This window comes from Narcine bancroftii, chromosome 5 (assembly GCF_036971445.1).
Source record: "Narcine bancroftii isolate sNarBan1 chromosome 5, sNarBan1.hap1, whole genome shotgun sequence".
NCBI classification, from domain to species: domain Eukaryota; kingdom Metazoa; phylum Chordata; class Chondrichthyes; order Torpediniformes; family Narcinidae; genus Narcine; species Narcine bancroftii.
The window spans coordinates 189,453,168-189,472,106 of NC_091473.1; the positions used below are offsets into that span (position 1 = coordinate 189,453,168).

Here is an 18,939-nt window from a genome sequence, read left to right on the forward strand (position 1 = left end):
AACACCCCACGTGGGATCTTGCTGTGCTCTGTTGGGCTTAATCAAAGGGGAGGGGTAAAGAGGAGAGCAGATGGGAGAGGTGAAGAGGAGAGCAGATGGGAGAGGTGGATGAGAGTGGTGGAAGGGAGGGTGGTAGGGATGTGTGATGGGAAGAGGTGGACAGAGGGACAAAGGGAGGGTGGAGGGGAGAGGCGGATGGGAGAGCCGGGGAGGGGCAGAGGGAAGGGCAGTGGGGTAAAGGCATAGGGGAGAGGTGGAGGGGAGAGGTGACGGAAGATCAGGTGTCTCTCTGCCTACTCACCGCTGGAGCAGTCGTCCCCCCGCCATCCTGGTTCACACTGGCATTGCTCTGGACCCACACATCGGCCATGGACACACTCTTGACTGCACAGGGCTGTGGAGATAGCAGGAGGTTACGTCAAGGAAGAGGACAATCCATCACATCCCCATGAGTTCCCCTGGATGGTGTCTCTCGTCCTGGGACCCCCAGATTTTTGTTTTTCTCTCTCTCTCCCCCTCCATCTCCCCCAGGAACCCTAGATTGTCCATCTCTCCACCCCAGGGACCCCTCAATTGTCCTTCCCTCTTTCGCTCCCTGGTGGTCCCCCTCCCTCCCTGAGACCCCTAGATTGTCTCTCCCTCCCTGGGACCCTTTGATTGTCCCTCCCTCTGTCCCTCCCTGTCTAAGTTCATTGCTAGGTGTACTGAGGTTCAGTGGAAAGGTTTGTGTGGCGTGCTTTCCAATAAGTCTATCACTCATTAATCGGGGCCGCCGCCGCCTACCTTTCGCCCGGACCGGGGCCAGGGCTGCCGCTGCTCTCTCTGTGCCCGGACTGGGGCCGCCGCCTCCCACTCTCTGCCCGGATCGGGGCAAGGGGGAGACGGCGGCCCCGGCCTCGGTCGAGTGAGGCAGGCGGAGGCCCCGATCCGTGCAGAGAGTGGGAGGCGGCGGCCCCAGTCCGGGCACAGAGAGAGCAGCGGCAGCCCTGGCCCCGGTCCGGGCGAAGGGTAGGCGGCGGCGGCCCAGATCCGGGCAGGAGCAAGGGGGAGACGGCGGCCCCGGCCTCGGTCGAGTGAGGCAGGCGGAGGCCCCGATCCAGGCAGAGAGTGGGAGGCGGAGGCCCCAGTCCGGGCAGTATGGACCGACCTAGGAGGGGAGGCAGACCCCTCCAGCCCGGGTAAGAAACCTGCATAGGAGAAGGCCACTCCGATATAAAACCTACGACCCAAGGACCTCGCTGCCACGTCCCAGCTTGCTTGGCCACGGCACACGAACCATGGGTGTAAAGGGTGGGGCCAGTACTGCGCGCACTGCACTCCACCTAAAAGCTCCTTTGCGCAGGCCCGAGGACAAGTCCACGTCCTCCCCTTCCACGTCCTCCCCCTCCACGTCCTCCCCCTCCACGTCCTCCCCCTCAAAAGATAGCTGACGTGGACTTTTTACCCCCTCCATAAATCTTCGTCTGCGAAGCCAAGCCAAAGAGAAGAAGATCACTCATTAAGGGTGATGCAGTAGTAAGCTCAAACAGAGTGAGGTCAACTTAGTATTACTCGTATGAGGTCCATTCAAGAACCTGATAACAGCGGGAGAAAAACTGGTGGGGTGCATTCTCACACTCTGGAATCTCCTTCTTGATGGAAGGGAATGAAGAGCGTGTGGCCAGGGTAGTGTGAGTCTTTTAGCATGCTGGCTGCCTTTCTAAGGCAGTGCGAGTTGTAGGTGGAGTCGATGGAGGCGAGAGGTGGTGTAATGACACGTAGAGTTGATGGAGGGGAGAGGGTTGTGATGAAGAGAGAGATGATGGGGAGAGGTGGAGAAGTGGAGGGGGGTGTAGACAGAGTAGATGGATGGGAGGGGGTGTGATGAGGTGCAGATGGTATCCGTTTAGGGGAGGAGTGTGTGGGGGTTAGCCAGAGTCGTTAGTGGGGAGGGGGTGTGATGAAGTACAGATGGAGTACATGGAGAGGAGGGGGCATGATAAGGTGGAATCGATGGACTGGAGGACTGTGATGATGTTAGATGGAATCAATCGAGGGGGAAGGAGAGTGATGAGTTGTAGATGAAGTCGATGGAGGGGAGGGGTGTGATAAGGTGTAGATAGAGTTGATGGAGGGGAGGGAGTGTAATGAGATGTAGACAGAGTCGATAGAGGGATGGGTAGTGTAAGGGTCTGAGCTACGTTCACAACCCTCTACAGCAGGGGTGTCAAACTCAAATTCACGGAGGGCCAAAATTAAAAACTTAGACTAAATATTTTTTGAAAATTTTCAACAACAACATCTGCATGTTTTCCCTTCTTTCAACATATGTAATGTTAAACTTTTTCTTATTAAAATAAATGTTTAATAATAGTTTTGGATAAACTCTTTCCAAATGAGAAATAAAATATTCAATAAATAATATTTCTCTATAGAGGATTTGTCAAATGTTGCTAGTGTGCTGTCGAATAGTAAAATTTGAGGGCAATTGAGAATGTGGGAGAATAACATGATTCCAGAAACAATCAAATGGGTGACTGATTGTGGGCATGAACTCTAGCAGGGTTATTGGCCATGCCCTTTTTCCATTGGTACAGATATCCTTTGATTTATACACTTTTCAAGTTTTATGCCTAATGAGCTTGTATCCAGGTGCAGGACCATTTTTAACCAGGAATATATTTATCACTGTGACATGAAACTATTGGAAGATCATTTTATCCTGAGATTAAAGTTCATAATCCTTACTCAGGCCTGTGTGCGGGAGGGCGGGGTTTGCGGGCGATCGGGTTGGACAACGACAGTGCGGGGGCATCGGCTCTCGCTGCAGGGCGGCATCTTGGCGGATCAGCGGCCCCGTCACCGTGAATCACGGGTTGGCCTGCGGCAGGGAGGGGGAGTGGGCAACGGTCCTGGCGAGGTCAGGCCCCCCCTGAGTTTCTCCCGGACCCCCCTTGACCTGCTGAGTTTCTCCTGGACCCCCCTTGACCTACTGAGTTTCTGCCGGACCCCCCTTGACCTGCTGAGTTTCTCCCGAACCCCCCTTGACCTGCTGAGTTTCTCCCGGATCCCCCTTTGACCTGCTGAGTTTCTCCCGACCCCCTTTGACCTGCTGAGTTTCTCCCGGACCCCCTTTGACCTGCTGAGTTTCTACCTTCTGGTGTTTTTACGAGAACCACAGACTTTCGCTCATACATTGATGAGGGGGATCAAGGGCCAAACATTGTCAGGTACCTCTCTGCTGGATAAAGGCTACGGTTTAACCCGCTGAGTTTCTCCAGTGTTGGGTTTTCACGAGGTAGAGTCAAAGGGCCGAAGGGCCTGTTTCTGATCTGTAATGTTCTATGGACCCTGCTCTTCTTTCCGTGCCGGTGTCCCAGGACCTTTCCAGGGCAGTCTCCGCGCTCAGGACCGTGCTGGGATCCCGGTCAGCGGTGGAGGAGCAGGTGAGCGCGGCTAATCCCGATCCAGCCCACGCCACTCCCGAGATTGGCGGGGGGTTCCACCCTACCTGCCCGACCAGCCTCGCTCTCCACGTGTACTCCGGGCACCCGCCGCTGGTCCGGTGGGAAGGCGCAGGGCAGCCGGCGGCCGGCGCCCCCATCTCCCAGCGGGGAGCCCCAATCTTCCCTCCAGTGTCCTGACTCCATCTGCAGCTCCAAGAAACGCTGTGCCACTGGGGTTCCGGGCACTGGGAAGCGACCTTGGCTTCCCCTGACACCGGCCAGGCCGTGCTGCGGTGGGGGGGTGGGCGGGGGGACACGACAGCGTATTTATAAAACCACCCACCACTACTTTTCAAGGACCAGGATTTTTCTCTCTCTCTCTCACCTGGGACACAGCGGTTACTGTGCATGCGCTATACTGGCGCGGCGGCCAGCGGGCCACCTCTAATACATTTTTGATATGATCTTGCAGGCCAAATATAATTATATCGTGGGCCAAATTTGGCCCGCGGGCCAAAGTTTGACATGTGTCCTCTACAGTTTCTTGCAGTCTTGGGCACAGCAGTTCCTCTCCCTCGCCCTGACATGATTTCAATGGTGCATCAATAGGGGTTGGTAAAGGACATAGAACCAGAGAACATTACAGCACTGAAAATAGGCTCTTCAGCCCTTCTAGTCTGTGCCAAACCATTTCTCTGCCTCCTCCCACTGACCTTCTCTCAGTCCATAGCTCTCCATTAACTCTCTCATCCAGATACCTGTCCAAATGTTTCTTAAATGTTTGATGGGGCGGCATGGGTTGTGCAGCGGTTAGTGCAACACCTTTTTAGCGTCACCAATCGGGACCAGACCAGGGTTCGAATCCCATGCTGTCTGTGAGGAGTTTGTATGTTCTCCCCGTATCTGTGTGGCTTTTCCCCGGGGGCTCTGATTTCCTCCCACCATTCAAAATGTACTGGGGTGGACGTTAATTGGGCAGCATGGGCTTGTGGGCAAAAATGGCCCGTTACTGTGCTGTATTCCTAAATAAAAATAAATAAAAGTGAGCCCAAATTTACCAATTCAGTTGGCAGCTCATTCCACACTCCCACCACTCTCTGTGTGAAGAAGTTGCCCCTAATTTTACCCCTAAACTTTTCCCCTTTCACCCTTAACACATGTCCTCTGGTCTCCATCTCACCTACCCTCATTGGAAAAAGCTGACCTACATCGACTCAGTCTATCTTACTCATAATTTTAAATACCTCTATCAGATCTTCCCTCATTCTTCTACGCTCCAGGGAATAAATTCCTAACCTGTTTAAGCTTTCCCTGTAACTCAGTTCCTCAAAGTCCGTGCAACATCCTTGTAAATCTCCTCTGCCATCTTACAATTGTATTGATATCTTGACTGAAACTGTGCACAGTACTCCAAATTTGGCCTCACCCATGTCTTATACAACTTTGTCATAAACTTGGTATGCAAGGTTTCCTTGGGCTTCTGAGGTTCGCTTTCTTGGCCATTGCATTGACGTGGAGATATTCTCTCCTTAGAATGGGAGGCGCAGTGGAGGGAGTCACGTGATGGAGTAGTGGCCGGACGGGGAACTCCAGCCCTCTCCAGAAAAGTCGGGAAAAACAAAAGAAAACACAAAGGCACAGAAATAAAAGTTACAAAAAAGTGAGTATAAAGGTGGAAAGAAGATGGCGACAAAAAAAGAAAAATCGAAAGCAACGGTAAGAAGAGAGGAAGAGAAGACAAAGGAGGAAAAAGGTGAAGGCCTTACCTGTCCGAAGAGGCCCGCTGCGGAGAGAAAAACCCGCTCCCTCAGATCGGTAAGTAATGGACTACAAAAATGGCTCGCAGAGCCGAGTAAAAGTGCGCAACCGCGCATGCGCAATGCGCATGAAAAAAAACACACCGACGGGAGGGGGGACCAGCTGGGGAGTCGATCTCCACAGCCGGCAACGACAGCTGCAGAACACCTGCAGCAAGAAGAGACCACAGAAGACAATGGAAACAAGAAAGAAGAGAAGAAAAGGGCAACAAAGAAACAACAGATGGCCAACCCAGAGGAAGAAGAAGAGGAAGAGGAAGAGTACAGAGAAATAGAATAAGAAAAGAAAGGCAAGATAAAGGATATACTTTCTCTTATTAAAGGATACATGGAGTCATTTAAAGAATGGCAAACACAGGAATTTAAGGATTTAAGAAAAAGAATAAACAACACAGAAGAGAAAATAAATAAAATGGAGATGACCTTAACAGAAATGGGAAAGAAAATGGACAAGATGGAAGAGCGGGCAGTAGCAGCAGAAATGGAGGTAGAAGACTTAAAAAAGAAATTGGAGAAATCTAATAAAAAAACTAAAGAGACACAAGAACTACTAGCTCAAAAAATAGATACAATGGAAAACCATAACAGAAGAAATAACATAAAGATAGTGGGCCTTAAGGAAGATGAAGAAGGCAAGAATATGAGGGAGTTTATAAAAGAGTGGATCCCTAAGACCCTAGGATGTCCAGAACTACAGCAAGAAATGGAAATAGAAAGGGCACATAGAGTATTGGCCTCTAAACCACAACCACAACAAAAACCAAGATCTATTGTAGTAAAATTCCTAAGATATACTACAAGAGAAAAGGTACTGGAGAAGACAATGGAAAAAGTAAGAGAGGGCAACAAACCACTGGAGTATAAAGGGCAAAAAATCTTCATTTATCCAGATATAAGTTTTGAACTCCTAAAGAAGAGAAAAGAGTTCAATACAGCAAAGGCGATTTTATGGAAGAAAGGGTATAAATTTATACTAAAGCATCCAGCGGTATTGAAAATATTTATTCCAGGACAACAAAACAGACTATTCTCGGATCCAGAAGAAGCACGAAAATTTGCAGAACAATTACAAAAATAGACTGAGGGAGGAAGACGGGTAATGAGAGTTAAAATGATCACGATTGATATGTATGTGGGTAAAGACAAAAATAGACTGAGGGATTAAGACGGGTAATGAGAGTAAAAATGATCACGATTGATATGTATGCGGGTAAAGAGGTATAAGAGTGAATAGAGACAATGAGCATACATGAATGTATCTGTACTTAGAGGAAAATATAGATAGTATAGACAAGAATTAATAAGGGAAGGTAATGGAATAGAGAGAATAAGGAGGGAATTAAAAGAGTGACCTTTGTGACATATGAAAAGTGAAATCTTTTCTGGGGGAGGCGGGGAGGGGGGAAATAGCGGTCACTCAAAATCAGTTGACGCTTGCGAGTGGATTCGCAAATCCAAATGGAGAGGGGAGATGTGGTTGTCCGACAAGGGATAAAGGACAACTCAGGAGGTGAAGGGGAGATTGGGGATAAATAAGATAGAAATAGGAGAATAAGGAAAATGTTGGATGTTGTAGGAATGTTGTCTTATAAAGAGTTGAAAATAAGAAAACAGAAATGGAAAAGGAGGAAAGGTAATGATGGAAAAACGGAAAGAGAAGATAAACAAAATATAAAAGGGCTACGCTGAACTATATGTCTTTAAATATTAATGGAATACATAACCAAATTAAAAGGAAGAAACTACTAAATTTAAATGAATAAATGTATTCCATTAGAAAAAATAACATATAGGTTAAGAAATAATATTGAAATATTCGAACAAGTATAGGAGCCTTACATTAAATACAATAGCAAAAACCTACCGGGGACAAACATTACCTAAGTTGATGGAAGGAGAAGGAAAGAAAAGAATGGACTCAGTAGAATTTCTGGTGTATTTTTGTTGAATGACAACATTGTCTGACTGGCTTAATGCAACCTAGATTGTATACCTAAAATGGATGAGAGGGGGGGGTGTGGGGGGGTGGTTTGGGAGGAAAGGGGGGGGAGAAAAAGTCACTGTATATGTGTGAAAAAGAAATAGTGTATATCATGGCTAATGTGATTTATGGTGTGAAAAATAAAAAATTTTAAAAAAAAAGAATGGGAGGCGCAGTTAGTGATGCTGTTACATTGCCAGCAATCTGGACCAGGGTTCAAATCCCACACTGCCTGAAAGGAGTTTGCAAGTTCTCCCCGGGTCTGCGTGGGTGTCCTCCGGGTGCTTCAGTTGCCTCACATCCTCCAACAATGCTTGAAGCTGCCAGTTGCTTGAATGCCGGATAACAGGGGTTTTACTGTATTTAGTTGTGTTTCTTCAGGATGTAGGTTAGTCCCACCCAGACTGGCCAGTTTGGTGGGGGGGGGAGTTACAGAGGAAGAGCCCACCACTCCCACTGGTAGTGTGAGAGGCGAAGAGACAGCTACGATGGATTTCCTACTTACGCACACAGACGCCATGAATGTTGTGATAACCATGACAGCAGTTCGGTCGCTTCCGGTACTTGGTCTGCACACCCGGCCGGTATGCCTGATGATACGTGATCCTAAGACACAGAGATCAGGTCACCCGTGGTCCTATTGAACAGTCAATCAGCATCGAGGGGCTGAGTAGCCTGCTCCTCCTCCTGCTCCATATCAGAGGGAGCAGGGAACAGAGCAGGTAGGCCGGTGGAGGGACATGGAGGAGAGAGTGAGTGAGGGAGAGATAGAGTGATAAGGAAAGGAGGGAGCGAGGGGGAAGAGAAAGGGAAAGTGAGATAAAGCAAGAAGGGAAGGAGAGAGCAAAGAAAAGAGATGGAGAGAGGAAAAGAGTGAGAGAGTAGGGGGAGGGAGTGTGGGAAAGAGAGGTAAGGGTGGGAGAGAGACTGAGAGAAAGCAAGACAAAAAGAAAATAAGGAAGAGGATGAGATGAGAGAGGGAGGGAGGGGAGAGAACAAAATGAAAAGGGAGAGATGAGTGTGAGGTAGGGAGGGAAGGAGAGAATGAGATGGAGGATGGAGAGAGGAAGACAGAGGAGGGAGAGAATGGGTTGGAGAGAAAGGAAGAGAAGAAAAAGGAGAAGGCAGGAGGGAAAGAGAGAAATGGGGTGGGGTGGGGTGCAAGGAGTAGAGAGATGGAGAGCAAGAAACAAAGAAAGAAAAAATAGCAGAGGGAGGAGGGGGAGAGGGAACTGTTTGGCTTTTGAGGAAGGATGGACTGGCTTTGGAGGTGGGGTAGAGGAGGTTCACCAGGTTGATTTCAGATGAGGGGGGTTAGCTAATGAGGAGAGATTGTCTGGGACTGTATTTGCTGTAATTTAGAAGAAATTATCTTACAGAAACGTGTAAAATTATGAAAGGCGTAGATAAGATAGAGGTAGGTAAGTTGTTATCATTGGTGAGGGAGACCAGAATGAGGGTACAGAGCCTCAAGATCCAGGAGATCTGTAGATTTAGGTTGGAGATAGGAGGAACTGCTTTTCCCAGAGGGTGGGGAATCTGTGAAATTCACTGCCTGTTGAAGCAGTGGCGGTACCCTCCGTAAATATATTTAAGACAAGGTTGGATAGATTTTAACAGAGTGGGAGAATTAAGGGGTGGGGGAAAAAGGCGTTAGTTGAGATGATCTGATCATCAGATCAGCCATGATCTCATTGAATGGCTCGATGGGCCAGATGGCCAACTCCTACTCCTGTTTCTTATGTGAAAGTCTCTCCAACACCTCGCCGCCATACCCCCCTCCTCCGAGAACACAGCGGTAGTCCCATAGGTTGGTCCCGGCTCCAAGATGAGATGGGGGTGAATGGGAAGGAGGGGGATTCTTGCTCAGGTCGGGGTTGTTGGGGGGGGGGGGGAAGGCCCCACCTACACTAACCTATCACTGATGCTTGAGTTCTCTGTGGGGGGGGGGGATGGGGCGGACTGATGGCAACAGGAGCATTCTCTGGGACGTCCTGGGTGGCGTAAAGCTCAGCCCGCACACTCACTACTGGGCCTGAATCCATGCCGAAGCCTGCTCACCTGTGCCTGATGCAGCGGTAGTCAGTCCTAGGGTCATTGCAGTCTTCCTCCCACACCTCGTCATGTGGCACCAAGTGCTCCTCCTGCTTGGTGACCTGGTAGCTGAGAGAAAACGGGGGAACGTCAGAGCGCAGTTGGAGGTCAATCTGTCACACAACCCCTCCTGGGAGGCTGATTCCCTCCACATCCCTTCCTTCTATCTTTTTTCAGGGCAGCACAGTTGGCATAGCAGTTAGCGCAATGCCTTTTCAGCGCCTGCAATCATGACCGGACTGGGGTTTGAATCCCACGCTGCCTGTAAAGAGTTTGTATGCTCTCCCTGTGTCTATGTAAGGTTTTCTCCGGGGACTCTAGATTCCTCCAAAACGTACCGAGGGTGTAGGTTCACGGGCTGTAAATTGGGCAGCACGGATCGTGGGCTGAAATGGCCTGTAACTTTGCTGTATGTCTGAATTTATAATTTAATTTAAAATTTACTCTTTCTGTTTCTACCCATTCCTCAGCTTTTTATAATTATTGTTCAAACCCACATAAGTTTCAAATTAGGATGGCACGGTTAGCGTGACACTGTTACAGCACCGGTGATCAGGACAGGGGTTGAATCTGGTGCTGTCTGGAAAGGGAGACCCACGTTCTCCCCGTGTCTGCATGAGTTTCCTCCGGGTGCTCCAGTTTCCTCCCACCGTTCAAATCATCCAGGGGTTGCAGGTTAATTGGGGTATTTGGGTTCCTATGCCATGGGGGAATTACTTCAGGTGAGATGTAGTGGAAAAGAAGGTGGAGAACCACTGCAATCTAAGGTTCCCCCCCCCGGCAATCGTCTGTCGGTTCCAAAGCCCTTGATGGTGGTGGCGGGGGAGGGTGGGGAGAGGTCACAGAAACATTCCAACAGACCCATTGGAAAGCCTCCAATCTTGACTAGTGATCACCACATCTGAGGGCCGATGGCGGAGGAGTTAGGGGGCAAGAAATCTACAGGACCATAGGAGTGGCAGAGAGGATCACTTGGGTCTCCCTACCCCGCCTCTCCATCAACGTGGTCCACTGGGATCATTGTCTGAAGAGGGCACGCAAAATCATTGAGGACCTCTTCCACACCACACAGAGCACCTTTCAGCTGCTCCTGTCAGGAGAGAGACCCAGGAATATCAGAGCCAGGACCACCAGGCTGAGGAACATCTTCTTCCCACAGGCAGTGAGAATGCTGAATGATCAAAGGAACGTCTCACACTAACCTACCAAGGATCTTATACTTACAAAACTATATTTATTTGTATATATGAATACTTGGCCTGAATATGATTTGTCTGTCTGAATGAGCATTATGTCTGGTTGTTGGTCTGCATGTTTTGTACTGAGGACTGGAGAATGTTCTTTCGTTAGATTGTACTTGTGCCATCAGATGATGATAAACTTTGACTTGACTGAGTCACATCATGGGGAAGTTCCGGCTGAGGCTCCAATCCTGGTTGGCACCATCAGCCTGGCCATTAATCACCAAGTTGGAGAGGGGTGATTGAGGGGTGGGGGTGGGGGGAAAGAATCCACAGCAGGGAATCTGACCATCTTGCATGCTCCAGAATTTGTTGGTATTAGGCTGGCTGGTGTTCCGGATTATTGGGTGTCATTCCATTCATATTCCAGGTTATTTTAATCAGAGTTTTTCTGAATATTACAATAGAATTTCCAGTGAAGTTCCCCTTCCCCACCCACTCACACCTGACCCCTCTTCCCTTCCCCACCCACCATGCTCTCAAACACCATACACTCCTCCTAAGCCCCCATCCATACTTGACCCCTCTCTCCTTCCCTGCCTGCCTTGCTCACACACCTCTCCCATACATGGCCCCTTGCCCCTTCCCCTTTTACCTCTCCACGTCCACTCACCTCTCCCAACTGCTGCACACATTGGGGTCATTCAGGTTCAAAGGCCGGGATACCCCGAGCAGTCCACAGCACAGGACAATCCAGGGCACCGTCCACCCCATCCTGCAGCCAACAGAAACAATCGGAAGTGGAGTAGAACACTGGAAAACCAAGAATTCTGTCAATTCCTCAGCATCACATGTGAGTCTGTGGGTGTTTCTTTTGTGTGTCTGACCCTGTAATCCCAGCTCCTTGAGTCTGACCCTGAAACCCCAGTTTGTCCCTGTAATCCCAGCTCCTTGAGTCTGACCCTGTGACCCCAGTCTGACCCTATAATCCCAGCTCCTCCAATCTGACCCTGTAACATTCTTATTATATCCATGTGCCTAAGAAGTCTTTGACTGTCCCTATTGTACCAGCCTCCACCACCATCCCTGGCAATGCATTCCAGACATCCAGCATCCTGCATAAGATTAAAAATTAAAAATTAAAAAACATAACGCTAGAGAAACTCAGCAGGTCAAACAGTATCCTCTATATAGCAAAGATAAAGATACATAACCAACATTTTGGGCTTGAGCCCTTCATCAGGATATGAAAAAATGTTGGCAGGCATCAGAACAAAAAGATAAGGGGGAGGGGGCACAGTCCCTCAGGCAGAAGTTGGATAAGGAAGGGAGGACACAGCAAAAGTGGATAAGGAGGGATGGCTCTGTGAATGGAGAGGAAAGGGAGTGGAAAGCAGAGGGAAAGAAGAGGGGGAAGGGAAGGGAGGGAGAAAGGAGACCAGGTTAGCAAAAAGCAGAGAAGTCCATGTTAATGCCATCTGACTGGAGAGTGCCCAGTTGGAAAATCAGGTTTTGATCCTCCAACCTACGCGTGGTCTTGGTGGGATAGTACATGAGGCCATGGACAAAATGTGAGTATGGGAGTGGGGCGCAGAACTGAAATAGTTGGCCATTGGGAGATCCCTGTCACTGATGCAGAAGAGCAAAGGTGCTCAGCGAAGTGATCTCCTTGTCTGCACCCAATCTCTCCAATGTAGAGAAAGCCACAAAGAGAGCAGTGGATGCAGTAGATCGATCCTATGGATACACAAGTGAAGTGTTGCTTTACTTGAAAGATCTGTCTGGGGCCTCGGACCATGGTGAGGTGGGAGGTGTGGGTACAAGTGTAGCACAAGGGAAGGTGCCGGGGGTACGACTGGTAGGTGGAGATGAGTGCACAAGAGAGTCACAGAGGGAGTGGCCCCTGAAAAAGGCAGAGAGGGGAGGAGAGGAGAAGATGTGTTTGGTAGTGGAAATTCTAGAGCAGGGGTGTCAAACTCAAATTCACAGAGGGCCAAAATTAAAAACTTTAACTAAGTCGAGGGCCGAACTAAATATTTATTGAAAATTTTCAACAACATCTGCATGTTTTCTCTTCTTTCAACATATGTAATGTTAAACTTTAGGATATAACTTTAGGAGGATAATGTTACAGGTCAGGAGTAGGTAGATCAAGTTCACCCTTTGCTTGACCTGAGGGAAACATATTTGGTCCTTGTGGAGATGTAGTCAGCATTCACAGGCTGTGTCCATTTTGGCCTGCATCAGGACTCAGCATTTCCTGCTCACTCCTCAGGCTCTAGGCCTCTATTCACCCTCGACCCACCATCCCTCTACCTGACCAGTCCTTTACCCAACCTCTACTCACCCCTCACTCCACTCGCTCTGCCTCTACCCACCCCATCCTATACATGCCCTCTACTGCCTCTCCCCTCAACCTGTTCCTCCCTCTACCCGTCTCTCACCCTCTAATCACCCCTCCCCTACTCGCCCTGCCCCTCCCCTTTTACCTCTTCCCTATCCACCCCTCCTTCTACTCATCCCTCCCTCTAACTGCCCCTCGCACCACCATAACTTCCCCTGCCCAGTACTCCTCACCTACACCCTCTGCCCACCCCTGCTTACCCACCCACTCAGGCCCAGCGCGCTGCCGATCAGTCCTTTGCGGAACAGCGGGGGCCGTGCACAGCTTGCTATGTCTGTCGCGCCGACAGGAAATCACAGGCGCTCGCCAATCCACCGCATCGCTCGACAGGTGGGAGAAGTGACTGGTTGTGCGGGGAGCCTTCCAACTGGCTTGTCGGCTGATGACATCGACAGACTTCTCATGTTACAATTTTGTTTTCCCCGTTCTCAAAGTTTGCACGGTCAACCTGCAACACTCTTGCACCCTCCACGTCCCGTGGATCTGATGCCCGGGTGTTGTTAGGATTCCCAGCAGAAGGTTTGTGGAACTTTACCATTCTGGATTCCTTTTTGAGAATATTCTGGCCATCTTTTAAGCGGGGTGGTTTTAGGGGGGAGGGGATAGTTAGGGGGTGTTAGGTCTGCTTTGTTCATGAATGAGTGAGACAAACACCAGACTGCGTCAAAATCAGGGTTCTTTGTTCTTTATTACCGGATTGTAACACTTGCGACTAACAATGTTAGTCGGAGAATGCATTCTGCCGTTATCAGCAAAATGGTGATTTTTTATACCCTTGGATACATGCTTAGAACATCATCATATCATTACTTGTCCAATGACTAAAACTGTTGCTATCCTTTCCCTGCTAGCTTCCTGCCTCTCAATCCATCAATGTCTCTCTTATCTTGTAAGTACAAGGATGCATTCACATCTTGTTACAGCCCTGTACAGGGTAACTCCTTACACATTCCCATCTCATGATGTTTTACCTAACAGGAGTACAAGGACACCTCCCCTTCTTGTTACAGCCCTGCACAGGGTAACTCCTTACACATTCCCATCTCATGATGTTTTACCTTACAGGGGTGGGGAAGGATGTGCAATGAAGGGGGAGGATGGTGGGGGTGACATTACCAAAAAACAGCATCGGCTCTCGCTGCAGGGTGGGCCACCTCTAATACATTTTTGAAATGATCTTGCGGGCCAAATATAATTATGCCCGCGGGCCAGAGTTTGACATGTGTGTTCTAGAGGATAATGTGTTGGATGTGGAGGCTGATGGGGTGGTAGGTAAGGACAAGGGTGTTGTGGAACATGGTATTGCGGGGACGTTCCCCACTGAGCAGGGCAGGCTGGCCCGCCTGCTGAACCGGAAGCCCCTCCCCTTAAGATCCCTAATGAAGGCCGAGAGCCCTAGTCTCCTCCCTCATACCTGCCCTTGGACTTGAGCCAGCAGCAGGCTGAGGCATGCTTGGATCTTTAGATCAATGAAGCCTTTGACCCTTACTTTGTGTCCGTGAGTGGTTATTGATCGCGCTACCAAGGGGAAATCCTTTATTGTTGTATCTGAGGAGGAGGGTGTCAGGGATGATGAGCGGGAAATGGAAGAGATGTGGATGGTGGAGTTGATGGTGGTGGAGGGGAAGCCACATTTGTGGAAAAAGGCAGATGTTTCAGATTATCTCTCCATTCTCCTGCTCTTCCCTTCCCATCTTTCTTCCCTTCCCATCTTCTTTCCCTCAGCTCTCCACCCCTTCCCTAGCCATTTCTCCTCCCCCCACTTGCTACTGTGCCCTCCCTCTCTTTTCCACCTATTATGTCCTGCTTTTGGGACCTTGCTCCTCCCTCCACCCCTCCCCCTTCCCTTTTTGTTCAGAAGCCTGCCGACATCTTGATGAAGGGCTCAAGCCTGAAACATCAGTAATGTATCTTTACCTCTACTACATAAAGATTACAGTTTGACTTGCTGAGTTTCTCCAGCGTTGTGTTTTGACTTCAACCACAGTGTCTATAGACTTTCATGTTTTACTTCTGCATAAAATACTTCCTTGTGACATCCCCCCTGAACTTTCTTCTACTTACCTTAAACAGATGTCCTCTGATATATGCTACTGTCGCCCCAGAAAAAAGGTTCCTGCTGTCCATCCCATCTATGCCCCTCCTAATCTCATAGACCTCTGTTAAATCACCTCTCATCCTTCATCGCTCCCTTGTGCCATACTTGCACCCACACCTCTCACCTCACCATGGTCCGAGAAAAGTCCCAGCTCTATTAACCTTGCTTCATATGACATATTTTCCAATCCAGTCAACATCCTGATAAGGGAGAGGTTGGACAGGCTGGTGCTTTATTCTAAATTTTAAAAAATTTAGACATACAGTACAATTGACCTACAGCCCCCAGTACATTTTGAACGGTGGCAGGAAACTGTGGCCCCCAGGGAAAACCCACGCGGCAAGGACAGGACGTACAGACTCCTTACAGACAGCGTGGGATTTGAATCCCGATGTGTCACAGCGTTACGCTAACCGCTACGCTAAATGTTCCTTGGAGCCCAGCAGGACGGAGGATGATCTGATAAAGGGGTACAAACCACATCACTTCACATCCCTGTATTAAATCCCAATGCCATTCCTCTGCATATTACTAACACTCATCATGTAGACCAGTTGGGACTGCAAGTTTCAAGGCGACCAGCAAGAACTGTGGCCTGAAGGCAGTCATTTCACACCACCCTTGACTCTCTCTCCCCCTCAGTTTGTCACCCGTGTGGCAAACCACCTGCGGTTCTTACCAGCATTTAAAGCTTAGTTCTTGAGTAGTGCAGAGGAACCGATGAGGATCACGACACCAATCAAGAGAGGATGGTTTGTGGAGATCCTGAATTCTTGTGTCTGGCAAAAGCCTCAGAAGGGGGGGGGGGTGGGGTGGAGGGAGGTCATCACTCCTTCTCCAGCATTCCATGAGAAACCAGGCTGCAGTATATTTTGGCAGCTTAACTTTAATTGAAATCAGATTTTTATTTCAATTATTTCGCAAACTTGTACTCAAATTCTCCAACTCCCTTGGCAGGGTTTGAATTCACAGTTCCTGGTTCCTGGAGCCACACCAGTTAACCCCTAGTAAAAACTGATACAGCCTCTGAGCTGGGATCTCGAGAGGTGGAGGCACCAGTAAATGTGCCTGTTTTAGGTGGGCAGGCATTTCCGAGTGGGCAATTCAAGGATCAGTGCTGGGAGCCCAGCCATTTAGCACATAGAACATTACAGAACAGTGCAAGCCCTTCAGCCCACAATGTTGTGCTGATCTATGTAAACCTGCTCCACAACAATCTGAGCCTTAACTCCCTCGCAGCCCAAATCCCTCTAGTTTTCTTAACATCCATGTGCCTGTCTTTTGAATAATTAGAATCTGTTGATGATTTGGACAAGGCAATGTAATACCTCTTTAGTATGCAGAGGACATGAAGCGGGATGGAAGTGTGAGATGTGAGGAAGATTCCAAGAAACTCCAGGGTGACTTGGACAGATGAGAGGGTGGGCAAATGCATGGCAGATGCAGTCTAATGTAGATCAATGTGAGGTTAACTGCTTTGGTGGCCATAACAGGAATTTAATTTAGAGATTCTTCTGGATCAGGAGCCTGCACTGCCCACATGCACCCATGTGACCAATTAACCTTTGGAATGGGGGAACCAACTGGAGTACCCGGAGGAAACCCATGGGGATGAATATACGTACAATCTCCTCACAGCCAGCGGCAGTAGGTAGATTATCTGAATGGTGAGAAATTATGAAAAGGGAGGTAAAAATGAGACCTGGGAGTCCAACTTTCCCACACCAACCAAAATGTCCCACCCACGCTTGTCCCACCTGCCCGCATTTGGCCCCAAATCTCTCTTAACCCATCTTATCCATGCATCCATCCAAATATTTCTTAAAACATCGCAATGGGACCTGTTTCAACCACTTCCTCTGCACTCAACTCCCTCTGTGTTAAAATAGTTACTCTTCAGGTTCCTGTTACAACTCTTCCACCTCGCCTCTGTCCTTTGGTTACCAATTCCTCTTCTCCAGGCAAAAGATTCTATGCTCACCCGATCTATTCCTCTCATCATTTTGTGCACCTCTATGAAATCATCCCATGTCCTCCTGCACTCCAAGCAATAAAGTCCCTGCCTGTTCAACCTCTACCTGTAGCTCAGGCCTCCGAGTTCTGGCCACATTCTCGTTGATCTCCTCTGTGCACTTGATGGGCTGAAGGGCCTACTTCTACTCCTATGGTCTCTTCCGGTAGACGACATCTTTCTTACAGCAGAGTGGATGCTTTCCTACAATCACTGAAGGCTGGAATTGCAGGAACAGCAGGTGGTGACAAAAGCCAACAGCATGTTGACCTTTATAGCAGGAGAAAAGACTGCTCGGTCCATCAAGTCCTCCTAATGAAGGGGGTGGACAGGCCTGGAGTTAACAGGATGGTGCAGTGTAGCACATTTCCAGGACACCATTCCCAGAGCTCTTGGTTCACAGTTCCAGGGTCTGAGCAGAGCCAGAGCTATCAGTGAACAGATCCCTAGCCAAAACCCTGGACCTCCCCTCACCATGCCATTTCCTTCCATCCTGATCTGTTCCCTCTCCCCCATAGAGCTCATAGAACAGTGAATAAAGCACAGTACAGGCCCTTTGGCTCACAATCCTCTGCTGATACATATAAAACGGTGCAACATTCTAACTGTTCCCTACCTCACCCCCATAGCCCATCATTTTTCTTGCATTAATATGTCCATTTGAGTCTTTTGAATGCCCCTATTGTATCAGCCTCCACCATCACCCCAGGCATTCGAGGCACCCACCACTCTCTGAATAAAATACGTCTTCCCTAAGCTTTCTTTCCCTCACCTTAAGGGCGGCACGGTTAGTGCAACGCTGTTATGGCACCAGCGACCTGGGTTCAAATCCAGCATTCTCTGTAAGGAGTTTGTATGTTCTACATGAGTCTGTGTGGGTTTCCTCCAGATGCTCCGGTTTCCTCCCACCCTACAAAAGTACAGTGTTATCAGTTAATTAGCTCTATTTTGGGCAGCATGGAATCCTGGGCCAAAAGGGTCTGTTACTGTTCTGTTTGTCTAAAAATTAAAAAAATTATAGATGTCCTCTGCTATTTGCTATAGTCGCCCAGGTAAAAGGTGCTGGCTGTCCACCCTGTATACTGTATACATTCATATAATATTTTTTTGGACGAATTTTGTGGGGGGGCAGAATTTTATACAGGTCATACTGAGGTAGGTACCTGGGTCATTCAAGGATTCGAGAACTCGATGGCTGGAACTGGGTGGTAAGTCTGGTTTCGGGGTGTTGGGAGCTCTGATGGGTGGGTGGTCAGGGCTTAGGAGTCTGTGGCCAGGGCATCAGAAACTCTGGTGGGTGGGCAGACAGGGTGTAGAGTCTACGGTTGGGGCGTCGGGAGCTCAGATGGGCGGGCGGGGCCAAAAATAGGGGGTTGACTTTTACACGGGTCATAGGAAAACCCTCGAATTTGGAGCCATAAATTGAGGGAGGAGGGTTCAACTATTACACGGGATTGACTTTTACATGAGTATATATGATAAACCACTCAATCTTATACACTTTTATTCTTGCCTTTCATATTTTATCGCTCCTTTCTCTGTCAAGTTTGCTTCAAAAGTCATGTCTTCCTCTCTCCTCCAAATTTAACTGCTCCCAAGTGCTTGGATGATCCAAGCACTGTTCCTGTTTCCCTTTGCATTTCTGTTAACCTCATTAACTCTCAAGCTTCCTGTCAACAGGATGGCTACTGATCCCCTCCAATCTTGGACCTTATTGTGCTGGGGTGAAACACAGAAGTCTGAAAACGCTGTGATTGTTGAGTATCTCGGTTCTGTCCGCCGCAATCAGGTGGATCTCCTAGTGGCCACTCATTTCAATTCCCTGTCCCATTCCCTTGTTGACAGGTCTGTCCGTGGTCTCAAGCTCTGCCAGACTGAGACCACCACTAACTAAAGGAACAACACCTCATCTTCCATCTGGGAAGCCA

General features: G+C 48.9%; 1 protein-coding gene across 10 annotated transcripts in view; it reads right to left on the reverse strand.

Moving 5' to 3' along the window:
* Positions 1-18,939, reverse strand: part of LOC138764413 (platelet endothelial aggregation receptor 1-like) — a 67,490-nt gene that overhangs the window by 31,989 nt on the left and 16,562 nt on the right. For 5 of the 10 annotated variants that reach the window (XM_069940300.1, XM_069940292.1, XM_069940291.1 and 2 more), the window contains 5 exons: positions 17,784-17,921; positions 11,172-11,273; positions 9,285-9,386; positions 7,729-7,829; positions 302-394 (listed from right to left, as the gene is read on the reverse strand). In XM_069940300.1, the coding sequence (XP_069796401.1) occupies positions 302-394; positions 7,729-7,829; positions 9,285-9,386; positions 11,172-11,273; positions 17,784-17,848 (463 nt within the window). In that variant the 5' untranslated portion in view covers positions 17,849-17,921. Of the gene's footprint in view, positions 1-301; positions 395-7,728; positions 7,830-9,284; positions 9,387-11,171; positions 11,312-17,783; positions 17,922-18,939 lie in introns of all 10 variants that reach the window. The other 5 variants (XM_069940298.1, XM_069940295.1, XM_069940299.1 and 2 more) reach the window with 3 other exon arrangements.